The following is a 22,418-nucleotide window of genomic DNA, read 5'->3' as shown; positions in this document are numbered from 1 at the left end:
AGCGGACCATGGACTACAGCAAAAGAGAATGTAATTGCTGATGCTGAGAAGGTCCATATCTGAAATTTTAACCAGTTTTGCAACACTGGAAAGCCATGGTTATCTCAAGCAATGCTATATGTACCGGTACTTTCCTGTAAATATAGCACTAAAATAAAATGTGTTCTGTGGGACTCATTGCTTGAGACACATAAGTGATTTCCACTATCTAATGGCAATGGGCATTGGTAAATAATATATTGATTTAAATTAAGAGAAGTATGGGGAAACACCACAGCAAAGAGATTCTTGTCACCATGACCCAAAATCCACAATGGGGCAATACAGTTATTAGGACCAAGTGAACCATCATAAAATACTGAGAAAGTGATTGACTTCTCAAACATCTCCATCAGGCTAAGGTCTAACAATACTGTATAACATGGGAGGGAAAAGAGAAAAGGTTGGTGTGATGTTAATGGCATGATACCTTCATATTTTAACTGCCCCAAGAAGGTTTACAAAAGGAAGTGTACAGACTTAGTTAGATTAGTCTCTGTTAGATGCTAAATGGACCTTCAGATTTATGTTCTTTATATATTTCATAGGTTTTTAGCCCACTTTTAAGGCACCACTGCCTCCCAATCTCGTTTGCAACTGTGCATAAATATACCCATAGAATCAAGCAATAAAATCATTTAAAAATACACAGTTACATCCAAAAATATACAAACCATACAATAAATTAAAAATAATCTAGCTCAGACAGCAAAATGAGCATGCAATTTACAGATCCTAGATTAGCCCTCAAAGATCACAAAAAATGAGTCTTCAAGGCTCATTTAAAAGTAGCGATATCTTGCTTTGAATCAAGTTCCATAATTAGCTGCTGAAAAGGCCTGTTTCCATGTGCCTAATTTTTTTTAATAGGTAGGTGTCTGAAAAGGGCCTCTGAAGTAGATCTTAATGAACAGATAGGCAGATCAAGTAATAATAATAATAATAATTTATTATTTGTACCCCGCCCATCTGGCTGGGTTTCCCCAGCCACTCTGGGCGGCTTCCAACAGAAATGAAAAATACACTAAAAAGTGCAAAGTAGCCCTTAAAGTAACTTACTTTCAAGCTGTTTAGGGCTTCAAAGGTCATCACCACTGGTGACGCACTGGTAACCAGTGCAGCTGGCACAATTTTGGTGAAATTGTTCCATCCACCTGGGCCCAATGAGTAGTCAAGACAGACACATTTTGTACCTGTTGACGTTTTTGAACAGTCTTCAAAGGCAACCCCTTATATAGAGTATCATAGTAGCCTAACCTGGAAGTCACTAGTGCATATATAGCTGTGGCAAAGGTATGTTACCTCTATATAAGTTCATAGTTGGTGTTCCAGTGGGAGATGGGGAAAAGTATCCCCGGTCACCACGAAGCCAAATTGGGTAGCATTGCCTTCTTGTTTTGGAGGATATGTAGCATTCCAGAATGCAAACTCCCGTATTTCGGTGGCTGAAAATCATAACCTGCAGTTTCAGGTGCTCTCACCTGGGCAGCTAAATTTGATATTCTCCAAGATACATAAAATGCATATGTATCCATGGTTACATATTTTTCAGTGGCTCACTGTATTGGATAGAACCAACACATCCTCATTAATTCCACATAACTTACTGAAAGGACCAAGAAATTCAGTGGTATCCATGTCAGCACACGTACCACTTGCACAGAATCTAGATGAAACTCGTGTGTTAAATCTCTGATACTATATTATTTCTGATAGCAATTGCTTGGCCCACACTTTGCAAATCACAGCTAAAGGTGAAATACACAAAGGTACCAATAATCCTTATAGGTCATCCACTTCCTTACCAGGGTGCCATTTTGTAGCTGTCTAATTTGTTCCAAATACTTGGAGGTGAGTGAGTGGGTGCCAACCACTATCCTTTGGGAAGCTTTGTGCATATTGGCTGGTGAACATGTATGCTTGCACACACACACACACACACACACACACACACACACACACAGACCTGTCTCAGTAATATCCAACACCACGGAAGCAAACTTACACTTTGTCTTCTCCCTCCTGTGTTCTCTTAAAATGTTGCTCTGAAGGTTCCCCCAACCCTCTGGAGCAGATTTTAGGGACACATTGGTGGGGGTGGGGGCTGCAGAAAGGAGTGCAGGAGGAGGAACCCTCACCACGTAAATGGAAGTCTGCCCTGCTTGTGCACAGACAGTATTAGCTAGCACCCTGCTTCCAATGGAGGATGTTTCTTTGTTAATATGTAGTGATGAAAGATGTTACGTATGCAAAAGAGAGAACTTTTGACTCTCATTCTGCCCTTTGCACTTCACTTTGTGGTGTTTTCTTAATTATGTGGGTGTTGTTGCTATGACAACATGAGCTTTTTGGGTTAAGAGGCTAACAGCATGTTAAATGTTCTTTTCTCCTGCTTTGTGGAGTTGGCATTCGTATCAGTTCACCATAGTTTGATTCAGATTCTTTTGGTTTGGTTATAATTCTTCCGTTCCTTTTTCAAATATTTCTTTCCTCTAGGGCAAAAGTGCATCTTTCCACTACCTCTTTTAGGGTGGTGGCCTGCATAGTCTTGCAAGGAACCTCATGATAACATGACTCCACAATCATGAAATTGCATCCTAAGTCTTTGGTTTGTTTTGTTTAAAATATTTTTGGTCTTGACTATTAGCCTTCCAGGTTGCTCACAATTTCATATGAAAATAATAGATATGGTATAAATAACAGTAAAATAATGACAAATGAGACATCTCCAGCAGCAAATTAAGTAACTGTTTTTTCCTGGTGCCTAACCATCAAGTTTGGTGAATAGGTATCGGGGAGTGTGGTCTTCAAAACAACAAGGAAGTACCAAGAAGTTGCTCTTCTTACTCCTATGGTGGGGGAATGAAGAACCAGGTCTTCAGCAGATAGTTTAGCAGCCATAAGGGAATAGATATCATGGTCCATGGCCTTATGGAACTTTATAGGTCAAAACCAATTGTCCCTGGACATGAACTGGTAGCTATGAAAGATCTTCATTTACAGGTGACGTATATTCATTTCTAGATGTCCTAGCAAACAACCTAGCAACTGCATTCTGAATTATTTGTGGCCCCCAAATAATAGTTAACTACAGTACTCCAGCTTGGATGTTGCCAAGGCATAAGTGACTCTAGCTAGGCACATGTCTTTAATAAAGATTGTAACTGGCATATCCTAGCAGCCAAAACACTTCATCTCATCTAAAACATCTACATATAATCTGCAATGCCCGATTTTAAGGCATCACACAAATTGTGGACCAGATTATTTAATAGGAGTAGAACCCCATCCAAGACAGACCATCCCTTTTATTTTCTGGTCAATTCACACCAACAAACATTACTTTTGTTATATCTTAGTTTTATCTAGTTTGAGTTTGTTTATTAGACCACTACTAACTCCAAATACCTGTTCTGAATATTCACATCCCCACTTGGATTGGATTTGAAGGAGAAATGCAGGTGCCTTCTGTATAATACTTACTGTGCTTTATTCCAAATCTCCAAATGACCTCATTTGGTGGTTTTATGTTAAATAGCCTGGGAAACTCTTAACATAAGCATCATAGGGCATGCCAACTGTCTACCACACCTCCTCCTTTATTTGAAAGATTTTTTTAAAAAAATAGACAGGGATGGGCTCCCTCTGTCTCTCTTCCTGTGTAGCTCTTTCATAAGGGTGGTCCAAGTGTTCCATACAAGGTTGAAAGTCATACTGAAATTGGTTTAGATAATCAGCTTCATCTAGGATTTCATCTGGAGCTAAATTGTTACTAACTGCTGGAGAGACTCCCTGGGGGGAAAGTTATCAGTGAACAGTCAATTGTTACCAAAATCATCAGTGGCCAAAAACAGCTTCTACAGGAGTGCCTCATAACTGTTGCCATCAAGGCAACCAAAATTTGGTTCATTTCTCAGTGAAGCATTCATTGTCTCCTGGACCCAGCCAATCATCCTCTCTACCCTGTCCAGCCAAGATGTACAAAGGTTGAGTGCACACGTGTAAGTCATACCCCTCCAAGCACCCTGTCAGCATCCTTGGCCTCACCAATGGAAACCTATCCAAGCAGAAGTAACTCACGCTCTCATGGAAGCAGCTCTTTTTGCACTGAAAACAATGTGGAGCCCATATTAAAGGCCATCTGATTGTTTCACTCTGTGAAATTCCTTCACAAATAAGTAACCATGAGCCACTTTGCTATTTAAATACTCAGAAACGAGTCTGGATAAATTTCATTTGCATACAATATTTCCCCTTCCCTCTTTTTTGAAAACCACCGCCACTTTGTGTATGTTTATTTCCTTAAAGGAGGCATTCTGAGCATAATGAGTTCATGGGCAATCTGTAGGAAAAAAGAAGGGCAACAATACCAAACAAAACGAAAAGGCATACCTTGGCAGGTACTAAAAAATGAGTACTTTATTTAGAAAAGCATTCCTAAGTTCTGTTATGGCAAACACATTTTGAGTATGACATCTTCTCATCAGAGGCAGTACTTCCCTTCTGAATAAGACGTTCCTTTGTATTTTGGGAGTGCTCTCTGAAAAGACAAAGAAACTTCTCATTCCGGATACAAGAAGTATCTACTGCCTCTGGTGACGAGATGTCATATTCAGAATGTGTTAGCCATAATAACGGCGCATAGGAATGCTTTTGTAAATATTGTGTGGTATCCGACATCCTTGCGCAGATGGAATGAGTTTGTTGGACACCACCCAATGAATAATATTTTTTTTCAGCACCTGGTGAGCATTGTCTCGTTTGTTTGGTTGCTGTTTCGTGTTTTTGTTTCCAAGCAAACTCCTGTCTGGTTGCTGAGCCTCAGTGCCAATCAGGTGCTTTCACACCATAGCTGAATTAAAATTTGTTTCAGTCACAAAAGCTTTCCCAATAAACTGAGAAAAATCTACTCTGAAATACCATTATCTTCTGTAGTTTCCTCTGAACCAGTCAGTTAGGCATCTATGCCCAGTTTCATTGGAACATAGGAGATTTAGCAATATGTATGACATCCCTCTGGTTTTATGTGCAGTTTGACAATTGCTGGCAAATGGAACATATTGGACTGTTTACTTGCTAGTTTTTAGGATGTTTTCATATTAAAATTAATTCTCTGCTGTCTGAAGCACCAATACTTATTAATTTCTTACTTTTTTAAAAAATATATTAAACAATTTATAAATAACATTTTGCTGCTTCAGAAATCCCAGAATCATTTATTTAACTATGACGTGTGTAGATGTGGTTGCACTCAAGTGGAATGCACGTAAGTGGGTGTGGGTGTATGTAATCCTACTAAAGGTCCCATCTGGATATCAAGTAATCTTTTATAAAAAGTAGCTGCAATTCCTTTTTCTCCTATCCTGGTAAAATATTACTGCAAATTCAAAGCTAGTTAGGGCCCTACAAGCATCGGTTCAACAACAGAATGAGCCAGCTGACCTTTATGTACCCAGCCAAGCTCTTACTACCCAAATCTGTTCTATTGTAACTGGAGAGCAATGCCCACTAAAAGAAATCTCTTAAACAAACTGTCCTTTTTATCCTAGTTAATGTTTTGCTTCAGTATAACAGCAACTAGGCCTGGATAGTATTGCAAAGGGATTAATGGAGAACAAACCAGGGAAAGACAGGACTGCTATGAATTCTATATTGTAAGCGTGGCTTTTGTAAATGGATTCTGTATTTGTTTGAGCAAGCGAGTTCCACATTGGTTAAAATGGTAATCTCGCAATGGATCACAGCCTGAACTCTGAAGCACCGATAGTGTAACAGTTCTAATTATATTTATTCAAAACAATATAGTTTTATTAAAGCAACACATTAATCTTTTGCTTTACTTTTGAAATTTGCTTTCCTTAAATATTTTAAAATTGGCAAAAATGATTTTTTTGGTATTTGAAAACATAATTCCTTTAATCTTTCTTTCTTTCTTTCTTTCTTTCTTTCTTTCTTTCTTTCTTTCTTTCTTTCTTTCTTTCTTTCTTTCACATTGCAAAATTGGCATTGTATAGCGCATTAAAACACTTCACTTATGTGATCTTAGTAATCCTTATGGCAGCTTTATAGGGATGTCTGTTATTGTCTTCAGCTTGCAGGTGAGAATGCTGATTGTGAGAGATAGTAGCATGCCCAAGGCTACTAAGCGTCCAACTGCATGATACATAAAATTTGTGAATACATATTTCACATACAGGCAATGACTGTTTTATACTTATCCAAGTCTGCGACTGCGCATGTGTTCATTCCACGACCTGGAAGTGGCCAGAAAAGGGGGCAAGGCAGAACGTAACCCCTATGCAAAAAACCCATACCTATTTTTAAACACGGGGAGGTGTGCGTGTCAGAATTGGGACTATGCCGTGTAGCAGGTGTGTTTTTAACTTTTTCCTCCCGTATCATGGTCCCAAAGCTACTGATCTCCAGCGTGAAGCTTTCAATGACATCTAGTCTGACCATTAGAGGTTTGAATAAAGAATCCATAAATAACACTGAATTCTGTTCTCTCTTTCCCCCCCCCCCCCACAGGACGTTCTTCCCTCTTTCCAATAGATGATGGCTTACTGGATGATGGTCATAGTGACCAAGTAGGCGTGTTGAATTCACCTACATGCTATTCTGCTCATCAGAATGGAGAACGGATAGAACGTTTCTCTCGGAAGGTGTTTGTTGGTGGTCTTCCTCCAGACATTGATGAAGGTGAATTGCTCGATTGGGGGTGGGTCTTGGAAAAACCAAATAGATATGGAATTGATACTGCGATCCTATATGAACTTGCCCGGAAGTAAGCTTTACTGAAATCAATAAGATTAACTTCAAAGTAAACTTTATAGCACATGGTCCACTCTCCCAAAGGAATAAACTACCCTTAGTCTCTTGCCTTTAGAAGGTAGCAGGGCAAGCTTGCCCCTTCCAAGAGCAGGAATGCAGTTGGTACAAACAGTTTAAAAATAAAGCATTGCTGCTTTTGTATTGTCTTTCCATGTTTTTGAAAGATATATCAATAAAAGTATGTCTATAAGAGTTTGGTTTTCACAGCTCTGAAAAGCTAGTTTAATTATAGTTTCATATTTTAAATAAGTGAGGCCAAAAAAGCTTTGAAAACAGGCACCTCTTTCCAAGTTGGTCCCAAACCCCCCTTAAAATGGGGTCATACTCCCTGCCAATTCCTTCTTTAACCTTTACAATCAACCCCCTCAAATCCTCTTCCTTTGCAAAGTCTGCAACTAACCTGCCGGACTATGGGCTCCTCTTCACTTCCGCTTGTCCCATTCCTAGGATGCACAGTAAGTTTTCTGCTTGTCCCATGCTTTGTAGACATGGTTTTTCATTTGTCCCACCGCTTTCCCTGGGAAAACCCATTCTTTACCAATGAATCAAAATATGCATCAATCCATAGAAAAACGAATTGATATTTGTTCCAATTTAATGGTAAACAGAAGTGGGCTTTCCTGGGGGAAGTGGTGGGGGAAGCGTAGCTGTCACAAACTCCATACAGTACTCCTGCGCTCAGGAACATTGTCTCAAGCTCCTGCCAGTGTGGTCTACTGTGAGCCGCCCCTACCTTCAGTTACCCATCTCTCTTTTATAAAGGCAAGTAGATGCTTTTACTCGTGAGAGGTCGATGGGCTTCTGTGTGTGGAAAACCATCCGGGGACTTGCAAGCAATCATTTCAAATGCAGTGTTCAAAGATTGTTCAACGGGAATGTTTAGTAAACCCAAATGGTTCCATAGAAGAGAGTTCACACAGAACTACTTTCAATGCAAGCCATTTAAAATTGCATTATGTTAAAGGTAAAGGACCCCTGACCATTAGGTCCAGTCGCGAACGACTCTGGGGTTGCGCGCACATCTCGCTCTGTAGGCCAAGGGAGCCGGCGTTTGTCCACAGACAGCTTCCAGGTCATGTGGCCAGCATGACTAAGCCCAACAATGTAACCGGCTGTGCATTTACATAAACAATTCTCTTCTGTATTTTTATCACAGTATCAAATACTTCTCTTGCACATAATCAACACATAAAGTATAACAATGTAAACAGAAGTCCCAATAGATCAGTTCATTCATAGAGTCCAAATATCTGCTAGTTTCTGTTCCACATATGTCTTTGTATGTTCATAAAATCCAAATGGAAGCTTACTACAGTTCCACACAATCTTGACAAGGATTTCCGGAATAATGCCTTGTTTTGCCCTCCTGGGCTTCATCAATTGTATTTTATATAACGCTAGGTTTGATGTTGTTCAGCATGACTAAGCCGCTTCTTGTGAACCAGAGCAGCGCACGGAAACACCATTTACCTTCCCGCCTGTGTGGTACCTAGTTATCTACTTGCACTTCGTGCTTTCGAACTGCTAGGTGGGCGGGAGCTGGAACTGAGCAGCAGGAGCTCACCCCGTTGTGGGGATTCGAAGCGCTGACCTTCTGATCGGCAAGCCCTGGGCTCTGTGGTTTAGACTACATTACGTTAGACTTAATTAAATGGTTCACAAGTAGCTGTGGAAAATGTTAAGAAAGGAAATGCAGGCCAATACATTTACTCAGTTATTTGCATCAATTTTTTTAGATGAAATTACTGCTAGCTTCAGACGATTTGGACCTCTGGTCGTTGACTGGCCTCACAAAGCAGAAAGTAAATCCTACTTTCCACCTAAAGGTATTGCTTTTCTGAGTTCTTCACTCCATATAAGGCAGTTTTTGAAGAGACTTGAAGCTTGTTCACACATGTGAGCCATGCTTCCCTCTATTCTTTATCTGTACATGATTGTGTGGTGACTTGGCAGTACACATAACAAAGTGCAGCATCCATTACTATATTTATGGTAGCTAGAGAAAAGTGTCAACACATTTGTGGAAGTGCCTACTGATGACTGCAGTTAGTCTCAATATGTAGCCCAGTTCATCATATAGTTTCTCCACAAATTTACATACAGACGCTGTTTCCAATTTGTGAACTAGCCCTCAAAGCCTGTATATCATTTCTCTGTATGAGAGGTAACACTGCATGCTGCTATGGGAGCAGGAGCAAGGTGTATTTCATTCCTTACCAGAATAAAGTGACGGTCTTATGTCATACAAAATTAAATTACTTTCCTTACTTTTAATATACCACATGACAAACAGAAGCCATGCTCCTACTCAAACAAAACCAAATTTATTTGTAGTACACCCAAAAAGTAAAGGTAAGTATATTCACTCATAAGAAAAAATCCAAAACCAATATTAGGACCTTTGTTAGGTAAACTAAAATGTCACAAAATAGTGTGCAAGCTTTCAAACCCTCCTGATGGGGAGCTCAGGTATCCATCTCTACAGCTGATCAGTAGCTATGGACTATATTCTTAAAACATACAGTGGTACCTTGGATGTCGAACTTAATCTGTCCTGGGAGTCCGTTCGAATCTCAGAACTGTTTGAAAACCAAGGTGCATCTTCTGATTGACTGCAGGAGCTTTCTGCACTCAATTGGAAAGTGCGTAAACCCCATCGGACATTCAGCTTCCCAAAAACATTCAGAACGCTCACTTCTGGGTTTGTGGCGTTCGGGAGCCAAAATGTCCAAGTACCAAGGCATTCAAGGTACGACTGTATCAGGCCCTGGAAATAGCTATTCCCAAAGGTGCCATAGTCCACTCAGGGTGACATCCAGCCACTTCTGCAGCATATAGAAGTTCTCTGTTAAGACAGTTTACAAGGGAGTCCCATTGAAGTCTTTCATCCATTTACTGAACATTATTAGATGGAAGAGAATGAATGAGTCAACACAGCCTTTGAAATAAGCATTATGGAAGGTAGCTTCAGTGTTGTTGGTATCTGCCCTATTATAGTACAGTATGTACTACTTTTCTACAGCCCATATGTAAACAGAGGAAGTAAAAATGTGAGATTACCTTGTGAATTCCCTCTCTATGATTCTGAGGTGGGGCAGTCTACCCACCCTAAAAAGAAAACTCAGAAAAGGCAGAGTATGTGTTGCTTGAGAGCCTGCTCTCTTCAGTTGTTCACTATCCAGAAGTTTTAAAACATGGCCTGGGATCTCATCAGGTAGCTTCAATGCTGGTATGAAAACTTTGCAGGTTCCCATTTTCCTGAACACCCACCTGAAACAGTGGAGTGTTGGATAGCAGTGCAAGGGAAACTCCTGTATGCGCATGGAAACATACATATGGAGTCCTTTGGTTTTTGGTCATACTTAAGAATGTCTTAATGATACTCAAGCCTTTTTCCCTCTGTGCTGTTCAGGTTATGCATTCCTTCTTTTCCAAGAGGAGACCTCTGTTCAAGCACTGATTGATGCCTGCATTGAAGAAGATGGAAAGCTTTATCTGTGTGTTTCCAGCCCTACTATCAAGGACAAGCCAGTAAGTGAACCTAACATGGCCTAACATGGCTAACTGTCATTGTATGAAGGCTGCTTCCAAGAGGATGGTGATGAAAATAGCTAGAAGCAAGTTGTTACTTCGGGCCAGCATTTAATGTGTCTGTTTTCCCCCCTTCAACAATAGCAGTGGTGGAGGGTTAGCAGGATCGCTGCTGCAGGGAAGAAGATTAATCCTCCTCAGATCCCTGCAGTGGTTCTGCTAGAATTTTCATAACTGTTTTGATCCTTGGACCCAAACATCTGGATATATTCAGTTGATATAAAAAGTTCAGTACCTTAAATATTGAAAGACAGCAACTAAACAAGTTGATTTTATCAGGGCTCTCCAATCACAGTGAAGTAATACATCAACCCTGTTCTTATCTGTTCTGTGCTCTTTGGTAGTTCTGCTAGAGGTGCTTGCATGTAAAATGCTGCATGTTCAAGTCCTTCTGGTTCTGCCCCTGCCACATGCCCCTACATGTTAAACATGCAGCATGTTAAATCAGATTTGTATTTAGTTCCTGACTTTAATGCCAGTGAGCAGGACACAAAAAAGGCTGGAACTGTTTATATATATATTTCATTCAACACCATTCCTTAGTTGTCTACACTTATCCTTCTGAGATCCTTTCAATCAAATGTAAAGGTGCCTAGCTCTAATTATCCTGCACCAATCCTTCTGAAATTTAGCAGTGCAGTGGTACCTCGGTTTAAGTACTTAATTCGTTCTGGAGGTCCATTCTTAACCTGAAACTGTTCTTAACCTGAAGCACCACTTTAGCTAATGGGGCCTCCTGCTGCCGCCACGCTGCTGGAGCATGATTTCTGTTCTCATCCTGAAGCAAAGTTCTTAACCCGAGGTACTATTTCTGGGTTAGCGGAGTCTGTAACCTGAAGCATATGTAACCTGAAGCGTATGTAACCCGAGGTACCACTGTATTTATCTGCTCGGAACGAGCTAATATGCTAGCAAATTTCATCTAATATGGCAAAAAAGAAATAAAAAATTATAGAGGGTTATTTTTAAAATTAATACTTTAAAAGCATCCTGTACCTGTTAGTCTGTAGTTTGTCAGGTTTTGTTCACTGAGATGGGACCAGTATGAACCAGTGTGATGTATGGTGGTTTGAATATTGTACTAGGACCTGGGAGTCCCAAGGTCACTCAACCATGAAACTCGCTGGGTTACCTAAAATGAGAAGGGGGAGACCAATTATACCATCGTCAGCTCCTTGGAGGAAGGGTAGGACATAAATGTAAATAACAAAAACAAATAAATAAATATCTCTAAATTTCATTCAGTTCTGTCTAAAATAGAAGAATGTGGAGCTATTCATTGATTTCTCCATTATAGTCAGTGAGGAGAGACAAAGGCTCAGGTTTTCTAAACCAGAGATCTGATTTGAACCCAGTTGAAGCCAAATTAAACCAATTTTTACAGCACCAAATCAGGGCTCAAACCAAATCTTATAGTCAGTGCATACTCCTTGGTTACTGTTTTCAAAGCTTATAAAGGCAAAGGACCCCTGACAGTTAAGTCCAGTCACGAATGACTCTGGGGTTGCAGTGCTCATCTCGTTTTACTGGCCGAGGGAGCCGGCGTTTGTCCGCAGTTTTTCCGGGTCATGTGGCCAGCATGACTAAGCCGCTTCTGGCAAAACCAGAGCAGTGCATGGAAACGCCGTTTACCTTCCCGCCGGAGCAGTACCTATTTACCTACTTACACTTTGTTATGCTTTCAAACTGCTAGGTTGGCAGAAGCTGGGACTGAGCAACAGGAGCTCACCCCGTCACAGGGATTCGAACCGCCGACCTTCCGATTGGCAAGCCCTAGGCTCAGTGGTTTAGACCACAGCGCCACCCGCGTCCCTTTCAAAGCTTATACAAGCATTTAAAGCCCTTCATTTCTTAATGATGCCCACAGCTTTCATTGATGGCAGATACTCTCATACCTCCTTGCAGGGCCCCAGATATTGAGGATCTATTAGTTCTTTTATTCACTTTACTCTGATCCAAAAACCAAATTTCTGGGATCTATTCTGCCTCATCTATATTCCATACCATTCCAGAAAATACCTCCTGTCAGACACCAGTTGTAGGGTAACCCACAAGGTCTCTCTTTTTGGCCTAGCAGCAATGAAAATCCAGGCAAGAATTATTAAGGAGATTGCAGTTGACTGATTTGGAGATGCTCTTGTTTAACCTTAATATATTTTAATAATTAATGTTTTTAATCTGTATTAAATTTTACTCTTTCAATTTGTAAGTTCTATATATGTTACTGTGATTTATGTAGTATTGTGAAGATGTAGGTCTTATGTATGATTCTGGGTAGCACAGTGGTTTTATACAGTATTTTATACTGTTAGGTTTTGTACTGAACCTATTTATATTGCATGTGAATGACCTGTGTCCCAAGCATTAATAAACTACATCTACATCTAGTGAAAACTTTATATGCAGATCTATTCTTTGTTGTTTTAATAGGTCCAGATCCGTCCCTGGAACTTAAGTGATAGTGACTTTGTGATGGATGGTTCTCAGCCTCTTGATCCCCGAAAAACAATTTTTGTTGGTGGTGTCCCCAGGCCATTACGAGCTGGTAAGTATAGAACCGTTAAAGCACTGTAGCAAATTTTAACATTGCACTATCATTGCATTATTTTAAACACACATACCACCCTTGTTCACAAGCTAGCTTAATTGTGGTACAGTACTTTGATTTCAGCCAACAACAGGCCACATAACAAAGACACAAACAGGAAGACCAGACTGTGCAGTAAACTGAGATCCCTCTAATATGCCCTGGCGACACTATTACAGGACATAAGCCACAGCATCAAGAGTTCATATACCTTCTCATCGTTTGAAGTGACATAGGCCATCACCTGCCAGCAATGTTCTTCTGCACTCTGCATAGAACAAACAGATCTATCTCCGTGCAAAAGAATAAGTGGGTGCAAATCTGACATTTCGGTAATATCCAGAATTGAGTAGGTGAACAGTTCAGTCTACCAGGAAACTGTGTAACTGACCTCAAGATAACCATTTTTGAACAAAGACAATTGAAAGGGAAACTCCACTGAGAGAATCAGATGGATTAAATTTATTAGGCAAATCAGTTCTGTCACCTATGGCTTGAATCAAGATTATACTTTTTTTTAAAAAAAAAAAGCTACATATGACAGTTAGATTACCAATACCAGGATGCATGTGCTGTTACTTACACTGCCTCATTAATTGGTCACTAACTATTTTCCTTTTATGTAATAGTCACTGCCTGTTCTTTTTGCATTTCATTTACTCCTCTACATTTCCCCCACCCCATCTGTTTGCCTTTTTAGAATTATGCTTCATGTATTAGATGTGGTGCTTTGTGGTCCACAAAAGCTTATGCCATAATAAATTTGTTAATCTTAAAATGCATCAAGTTACTTTCACATATTGTCAGGTACTGTTAAAGAGCTATTAGTAGGCATTCTCATAAGTGTTTACCAGGGATGTGCTATCAAACAGGTGCTTGTGTCAGTGCTTTTTGGCTGCATCCTGTGGACAACTTTGAAAGGTGAACAAGGCAGCCCCCTTTTCAATCACTTGGCATCACAATTTACTGATAGGCCACGCCCACTTGTGAAAATCCGGACATCAAAGGTTGAAAGGGGAAGGCTTGCAAGGCCCTCCCCGTGCTGATACTTGCAAAAAGCCAAATGGGGAAAACTGGCAGGACAAGTTTGGCCCACAGGCTGGATGTTCCCATTCCAATATAGATTAACTCAGAGGAAACAGTAGGTTAAATGTAGTAAATGCATGGATTGGATTAATACAGTTGCTTAGCTATGGATCCTACATATATAATGGATCAAGCGTGCATATCCCCAGTTTCCACACTCTTTCCTTCACATTTCTGGCACAGATGCACAGATGGGTTCACTTTGCATGAATATCATTGTGTAAAGTAGGTCTGCATGTGAATGATGGAATACATATAGCACTTATAATCATGTGAGCTGGCCCTGAACGAAAGCTACTTTGCAGCTCAGCTTTTTTAATAGGTAGTTCTGGGTAAAATAACTGTGTCTTGAAACCAAATCTTATTTAGTTGGCGTGGGTACAAGCACAAGTTTGTACCATAAAGACTATAGCAAATACCTTGTGTGGGATCAAAACCACGCAGTCCTAAAACCCTTCTCATCACTGCAGGTTATTGCTAGCAGTTGAACAAAAATAACTGCAACAAAGTGTCTAGACATTTACTTCTGCCTGTAGTAGGCAGCATGAAATGCCACTGGTAAACCTGTCTCCTTTTGTCTGCAAATTGCTATTTGTGCAATACTGTTGCACCACAGTGGGTGTTATCCCCCTTCCTAACACAACAGCACTGCAAGCAGGTGTTGCCTGGTGCCGGGGATTGTAGCCTTGTACAGTACAAGTTGCCCTTTTGTCCCACCACTGCTAGCTCAACTCTTAATTCTAGGCACTATTTTTGCTATTCAGCAAATCACAGAATCCATGGCTTATGGGTTTTCCCATCCCATAATCCATTATAGTTTATAAATATGTGTCCCATTTAAAGTATATCAACTTAGTTTAATGTTACTGCAATGTTTTTTGTTCTTCTGTAGTGGAATTAGCCATGATAATGGACCGTCTGTATGGTGGAGTTTGTTACGCAGGAATTGATACAGATCCTGAACTCAAATATCCAAAAGGTGCTGGGCGAGTTGCTTTTTCCAATCAGCAGAGCTACATTGCTGCTATTAGTGCTCGGTTTGTTCAGCTTCAACATGGTGATATTGATAAACGAGTAAGTTGTATCAAATTAATATCAATCATGACATTGCTGTATTTCATAGCAACTATTATTTTCTATGGGACCAACTGGACAGACTGCATTTTGAAAAGCATATGAGGGTCTAAGCATGGGAGGGGGCACTTTACTTGGGCGCAAAGTCAAAGGGTGTATGTGTGTGCGCATGCGCACAGCCTGGGCTGCAAGCCAGTTGCCGTTAAGAAAAACTTATTGCCTAGTGTCTGTGTGGGATGTCAGGATCTTACAAGATGTTAAGATTAACTGGCTCTAATCAATTGGAGGGTTAATATCCCTCCCATGGTGCCATAGACCTGCTCCAGAGTTTGAAACTGCATTTGCTCTCACACAGTGCTTTTCTCCTAGAAAAATATGTGCTGGTACTCACCATGAAGTTGTTACAGTAAGAGTCACATCTTTTAACCAAAGAAAGAGAGGAGCTGGTACTGCATACCCTTGAGTACCCCCTGAAAAAAGCACTGCTCTTACAAAACGCACACACACATGCCAATTATATATCTCCACTGCCCTATCTTTTAATATGTTTCCTGCTACATAGCATGTTTCCGTCCAATATGATACATCAACATGTGATTTCACTGAACATGTAGATGATTCCTGAAGCACTCAGCAAGTTTTTCCAGAAAGACATTCATTCCAGTGTTCAGTTGGTGAACCTTCAACAACAGCTGGGGAAATTTCCAGTAGGCCAGCAGCCCCTTGCCCTCCCAAAATAAGTCACAGGTCCCTGTCTACTGTCTCCCTGCAGGTTATTCAAGTCAAGCTAGACCTTTCAGTAACATTGCCAAGAGGAGAATAAATCAGTCTCCCTATGCAGTAGTTCCAGTTCCTCTGGTTTCTTGAAAACCTCTCTTCTCTCTGAACCATATGGTGCTTATTTTAATTTCTTGTGTATTAGAAGTCACTTTGATGGACACTGAGCCACAAGGTGGTTCATATATGAATAAATGCATGATTCATACAAAAAAGCCAAAAGTGGACAGTCAGTCAGAAATTATCTCTGTCAAGCTTTGATAATTGAATATTTATCTCAAGGGGATTCTTACCTATGTTTTGTGTTCAACCTATATTTGGGCAACATTTGGATTTGATTTCATTCTGTAAGAAGTTGTTTAGTGAAAACATTGACTAGCATGACAAGAAGCAAGTCGAAGGCGGGGAGGGGTTGCCACAGTAAGATCTCTGGCAGCAGAGTGCCTGAGATAGATAACGGAAGGTCTTAGTTGGTCTAGATCATCTGATCATGTCAATCAGCAACAAACAGTGACTTACAAAATCTGGGCAACACAGAGATTTTGGTGCCAGAAAAGCTACACCGAGGTGAAACTGTATCCCGAATACAAGGTTTCCAAAACTTCTGTGTACATTGGCCCCTTGATGAGCTTATAAAATGGTTGTCGACCCCAATCCAAATTCTTAGGAATATCTTTGAGAGTTTGAATGGACTGACATGTGTCAAATGCCTACATATGTTTGATCTGTACCTGTTTGTCACACACCCTCACCACACTGATTTTCCATGTGTTTGCAAAAATTGAAGGAACAAAGTCCACTTATGTTGAGGAGTATGCTTTTAGGTCTCACACAGGTGGGATTGTATGGACACTGAGTTCAGCAAGGAGTCAGAGCCAGCCTGCACAATGCCACCCCCTTCACACACACAGACACCAGTTCTACTTCGATTGAAAGTCTAAACGTACATAAATCATCATATTGGGAAAGATACACAGGAACAATCAACTTTTGGGGAGTTCTCAGTTGAATTTATTTGATTTATTTGTGGGAAACTATTGGTCATCACAGAATACGTCAATTTAAATAAAAGCTGTTTTTAGAAACGTGTGTGTGTGCACATCTTCACAGCACATCTTCACAATTTGTTGATAGTTGTATATTGAACTAGGATTCTGAATAGATTAACTTTATAATACATACATAGTGAACACTAGTTAAAACTCATTTGCGGGGTGTGTGTGTCATTTTCACTTACTTGCTTTGATTTCCTGGCTCTGATTTTTACTGTAAGCTCTCTAATTTTATAATCTATAAAACTATTGTAAAAGTGCCTGGCAAAATTTGAGAGGGCAAGCCAACTTGTTTGCTGATAATTTTTTACTTCTTCGTTTTAAGCCCCGAGTCCAGATGTAATACTATACATCTTCTTTGCTTCTCACTACTATCTCTATTTCCCACAAAAAAACAACCCTCGAGGCCTAGTGTGATGAAGTGGATTGGTTGTTAAATTTGAAATAAGGCTTGCGTTAAAGCCCCTGTTCAGCATGAAGCTCACTATATTAACTCGGGCCAGTCACTATCTAATATAACTTAACTGATGTGCGCCGTCCATGTGGGGCGAGCTCATTTATGCCACCCAGATTTCCCTGGAGAAAAGAAAGGATACAAATTTAACAACGATATGTGAAGCTAATCCAATCGCTTGTGCGCTTGTTTCTTAAACAGGTGGAGGTAAAGCCATATGTGCTGGATGACCAGATGTGTGACGAATGCCAGGGCGCACGGTGTGGTGGGAAGTTTGCTCCCTTTTTTTGTGCCAATGTCACATGCCTGCAGTATTACTGTGAGTTTTGCTGGGCGAATATCCACTCTCGGGCAGGACGCGAATTCCATAAGCCATTGGTTAAGGAAGGGGCTGACCGCCCGCGCCAGATCCACTTCCGCTGGAACTGAGCCTGCCTCTCCAGCATCTCCTTAAGGAACAAAGGGTGCATGTGGCTTACTGTGTTTGAAGATACTGACATGCAGAAGAAATAAGTGCATTCTTCTGCTTCTCACCCCGACTCTCAATACATGCATCTTTTTCAGCAGCCAAAACACTACAAAGCCTCTTGTTTTTCACCAAAACCCTACATCTCAGGCTTAATAATTTTTGTGATATTTTCATGTTAAAATAAAAAAAAAATGTTTTTTTGTATTTTCTCCAACTTATTTTTATATGTAAAATTAAAACTAGATATGAGAATGTTTTTGCATAGGGGCACACTGTCTGCTGCTATATTTAGTGGGTGAAGCGTGCACTTATTTCTAAACATGGGTTTTTAACTTCAAGATCTGCCCTAGTAATTTACCAAAGGTAGCAAAAAATAGTGAAGATGGGATATGTCTGCTACAAAAAAGGCTTATTTTTATTGTTGTTGCTATTTTCAGTGTATACATCGATTAAAAAAAATAGGGTTGATTTTTTGCTCTCCATTTTGACTTGCAAGAAATAATACCTCAAGATAATCTGATTTATTAGCTATTTTTAAACATTTATAATCACAAGCTGTATTAGCTTTGCTGCTATATAGGTGTTGTGTGTAATGCCACCTATTAATACGGGATTAAAACGTTTTAAGATACACTGCATTGCCGATTAAAATGCAGGCAGCACAATATGGCATAAAGTGCCATAGTTTTAGAATGTGAAAAATTGCATGTTTACTTACCTGTATACACCATATGCATGCACTAGATCTAACAAGAGGTGAGTTATTGAAAATGTTTTTTTAATTCTCTGAAATCTAGATAGCATGAGCAAACCGCAAAATTTGTAACAAAAGACACTTGCATGCATTATTGTGACTCAAGTTTATTTTCCTCTAAAAATGTCCTACATGTGTACAATATGCAAACTAGTTTTAGATTAGAAAGTGCAGCCATTTTGTGACCTGGTTGGTAGTGGAATTCAATTTTTGCAGACTGGATGTAATATTGTAATCCCTGTGCAACTTTGTGATGTGTGGTTCTAATTAGTGTGGAGTGGTGTAGCTTAGACACGTTTGAGCAAAATTACTAGATTTTTAAATAGATTTATATTTATTTCAGCCCTCTTGATTGTTCACGGTTAAAACTTCCTTTACAAACCAAAGATGGCCAGCCCACTGCTAACCAGTCACCAAATGGGAAACTACTGAGAAATGAGCATTAAAATGTGCTCATACAAGAAAACTTAATGCTTTAGTAATAAAATAAAGTCAAAATGGAGATGGTGTAATATACAGACAGCTAGTTGCATAAGCTAAATCTTACCTTTAAGACAACAGTGAAATCTGGCTTAAACTGTGTGTGCTTGTTTGACCTTAGGTGCGTTTAAGACTTCTGTCAAACTAGGGTCACTGTTGCATGAAATGTAGTTAGTTGACGGACAGTCAAGCGTAGTGTTTTAATTTTGATGAAGGAGTTCTAAGTGACGACATTGCTTGCAAGATTTTTGGGAGGGAGGGGGGCTGTTTTTGGATTGAAACGCAAGAAATTTATTAGCAGTGTTTTTGTCCTCCACAAAACATTTTAATGCAACTAGCCCTTATGTTTCAATGGAAGAAAGAGCCACTCTACAGTTTAAGCAAGCACCAAGTGCAGAATTGAAAGTCTTATTCCAAGAGAGAAATTTGCAAGGGTTTTGCCCTTGGCAATTCCTTGCGGACAATCCTTCATGTAAGCAAAGTGTTGCTCTTATATTGGTTGTCTGCAATGTGCTTTTTGGTACTGTTCAATATGTGGTTTCATGTCTAAATCTGCTGTTTCGTTGTGGTTGTGGTTCAAGTTTTTAAAGTTTTAAAGTTGATGCTGTTTTAAGAAGAGCTTTTTAACTGATTTAGTTGTCAATGTACCCTATTTGTTACTTAACCATGATCCTCCAGATTTTTTGGAGTATTCTTTTCTAACCTTAAACCCTGCCAGACCTTGATCCATTTTTGACATTTGTTATGCACTATTTTTATATCTCTGTGAGAGATTTTTTTTCCAACTAGTCAGCTATTTTAAGGCACACTTTTTTTTGACTGACGACATCTCCTTTGCTATACCTCAATTTTTGGAATTTAGAAATGAAAAAAAAAATCAGTAGTTTTGCAATGTTAATTATTTAGATATAATTTAATTCCGCAGATGTTTTTAACTTTATTTTCATATTTCTTGCTTGAAGTTTAAAATTAAAGAGCCTTTACATGTTTTAAATAATGAAAATGAATATGGAAAATTGAAATAATTGGAGATGTTTAAAAATCCTGTTTCTCCCCAAATAAAACTGTAAGAAAACAGTGATGCCCTTTCTTTGGTATGGGTAAACTATTCTAAATATCAGGCTATGCTTCTCACTTCATTTCTGGAGCTATTGAGGCTAATAGCTCCTGTAAATTACATCTCCTCTTTTTATTCCTTTTTAAATCCATGTTCCTAGGACACAATCCCCCTGGAAGTTCTCCTGCATCAGCACTCTTTGAAGTGAATGGGCACATTCATCTCAATGGAGGCTGAGATCATGTGCTTTTGCACAGCTCCTGTTTGTTTCAGGGCAGGATAATAATGTAAGAGATTTCCCTAGTGGATTGTGCCCTTATTTTCTTAACTGTTCAACACTGTATTGGTTTTTGTTTATATAAATCATATTTATTTTACTATTTTTGTAGGAGATTGTTAATTTTATTGTATTTTTGTATTTTTAAAGCTTCTTTTATTTCCCCAAATGTGCATATTGCTGCCCAAACATATGACTGTGGAAGAAAAAAAATACTTTAAAAGTCCACACTTTTTGTTAAGAAGGAAACATTTAGCATTTATATATTTGTGTATGGAAAACACTTGATATTTTATTCCCTGTTGCATCTGGCTGCACAGAGCCTCTCCTCAAAGATGCTACAAAACTTGAATATAACACATTTTGGAAGGCTGACTAACCTCGATTCTGTGTTGTGACGTGCAATACTGTTTCTAATGTTTGTATAAAAAGAATAACAGTGTAAACCTTTTTAATGCAAATTTTATTTTTTTCATTGCATCTTTTGCAAATTTTATCCACAGTGTCATTTTTTACTGTCAGAAAAGAAAACCCCTTTTGTCATTGCAAATATTTTTTAAAATCCAGAAATCTTTGTACTGATGTAAATGATCGTAGTTATTTTGGATAGTGTTTTGCTAACAAAAGGAGAGACTTTTTTCATGCATATTTCTATTTTGTTGTCGTTTTGGGTTTTGTTTGTTTGTTTTATTTCAAATAGCAAAAATACTTGGAATAATTTTTCATATTCTTGTCATTAATATTATTTTGTATTTTTATGTGAAAATATATAATTTTATGACGCTAATTGCTAAAAGTTTATTTTATGTTGAATTATTTTTGGAGCCTAAATCTTTGTAATATTAAAGCAACTAGTTTCTAAATTCCGAGTTTCTGTAAAGAATCGCACAAGTGGTTTATGGAGTGTTTGGATTGAAATTATAAATGGTTCTTTGATATGCAAATTAATATTTTCAGTTAATTTTATTTTGTATTCCTAATGTGGTGTTAAAACAGTTTTTATTTTTTTCTAAATAAAAAGAAAACCCATGCTTTTTATGGATACAAAGGAACCAATGCACAAAGCACTGTCGCTGAGCACCCTACATTGGTTTCAGTGGAGCCCCATAAAAGTCCCAGTGAAATGAATGGGGTGACCCAGCAGCGGTGCTGGCAGATTGGTTCTCTAGTTAATCGCCTTCAGCTTAAAATCTTCTGTTAAAGTATTTTAGTTCATTTTACTGTTATCTTCCAGGTGTCTAAATCTCCAGTCTGTCTGTTGTACTGGTAATTTAACTCTGTAATGGAATAGTTTGCTGCCAACTATTTATATAATAAGTAATTTTTAAATATTTGTAATATTGTTGACTGACTAATAAACTATTAAGTTATTGGCATATTTTTCTCTCTGAATTGTTTTGCTTTCTGCTTGAGTCACGGATGAAAAGTGATTATCCTATCGTTAAGTAATGTGTTTCTTCCACAGCCCTAAAAACAGAAGTGCTGTTACCATCACACAAGAAATGCCCCTTGCCATGCTAATTTCTCTTGAACTTGTGCAAAACTTGTACTTAAATTTGTAACGTTTAAATCAGGGCAGGAAGCCTTCTTCAGCCCAAGAGCCCCATTCTCTCCTGGGCAACCCTTTCGAAGCAACATATCAGATGGGCAAGGCAAATGTAGACAGAGCAGTGAATGTGACTCTTACCTTTGTACAGCAGGCTGCATGCCAACTGTGCTTGCTGGTGGTTTCATAGAACTGTAGAGTTGGAAGAGACCTTGAGCGTCATCTAGTTCAACACCCTGCACTGCATGTGCGCAGAAACACACACGTCCGCCCAGGCAAACATCACAATTCAAGGACCTTCCAGCCAAGCACAAGCACTCAAGGAGGGTGCAGAGCTGGGACAG

At 39.2% G+C, this 22,418-nt stretch overlaps 1 protein-coding gene across 4 annotated transcripts in view; it reads left to right on the top strand.

The window, feature by feature from the left end:
* Positions 1-21,904, top strand: part of CPEB2 (cytoplasmic polyadenylation element binding protein 2) — a 61,377-nt gene extending 39,473 nt beyond the window's left edge. For all 4 annotated transcript variants that reach the window (XM_081925628.1, XM_081925629.1, XM_081925630.1 and 1 more), the window contains 6 exons: positions 6,568-6,738; positions 8,607-8,696; positions 10,283-10,401; positions 12,892-13,006; positions 15,027-15,208; positions 17,693-21,904. In XM_081925628.1, the coding sequence (XP_081781754.1) occupies positions 6,568-6,738; positions 8,607-8,696; positions 10,283-10,401; positions 12,892-13,006; positions 15,027-15,208; positions 17,693-17,920 (905 nt within the window). In that variant the 3' untranslated portion in view covers positions 17,921-21,904. The remainder of the gene's footprint in view (positions 1-6,567; positions 6,739-8,606; positions 8,697-10,282; positions 10,402-12,891; positions 13,007-15,026; positions 15,209-17,692) is intronic.
* Positions 21,905-22,418: the final 514 nt, after the last annotated feature.

Source organism: Podarcis melisellensis (genome assembly GCF_964234715.1).
Source record: "Podarcis melisellensis genome assembly, chromosome: 9".
NCBI lineage: Eukaryota > Metazoa > Chordata > Lepidosauria > Squamata > Lacertidae > Podarcis > Podarcis melisellensis.
This window is presented reverse-complemented; position numbering and strand designations above follow the sequence as displayed.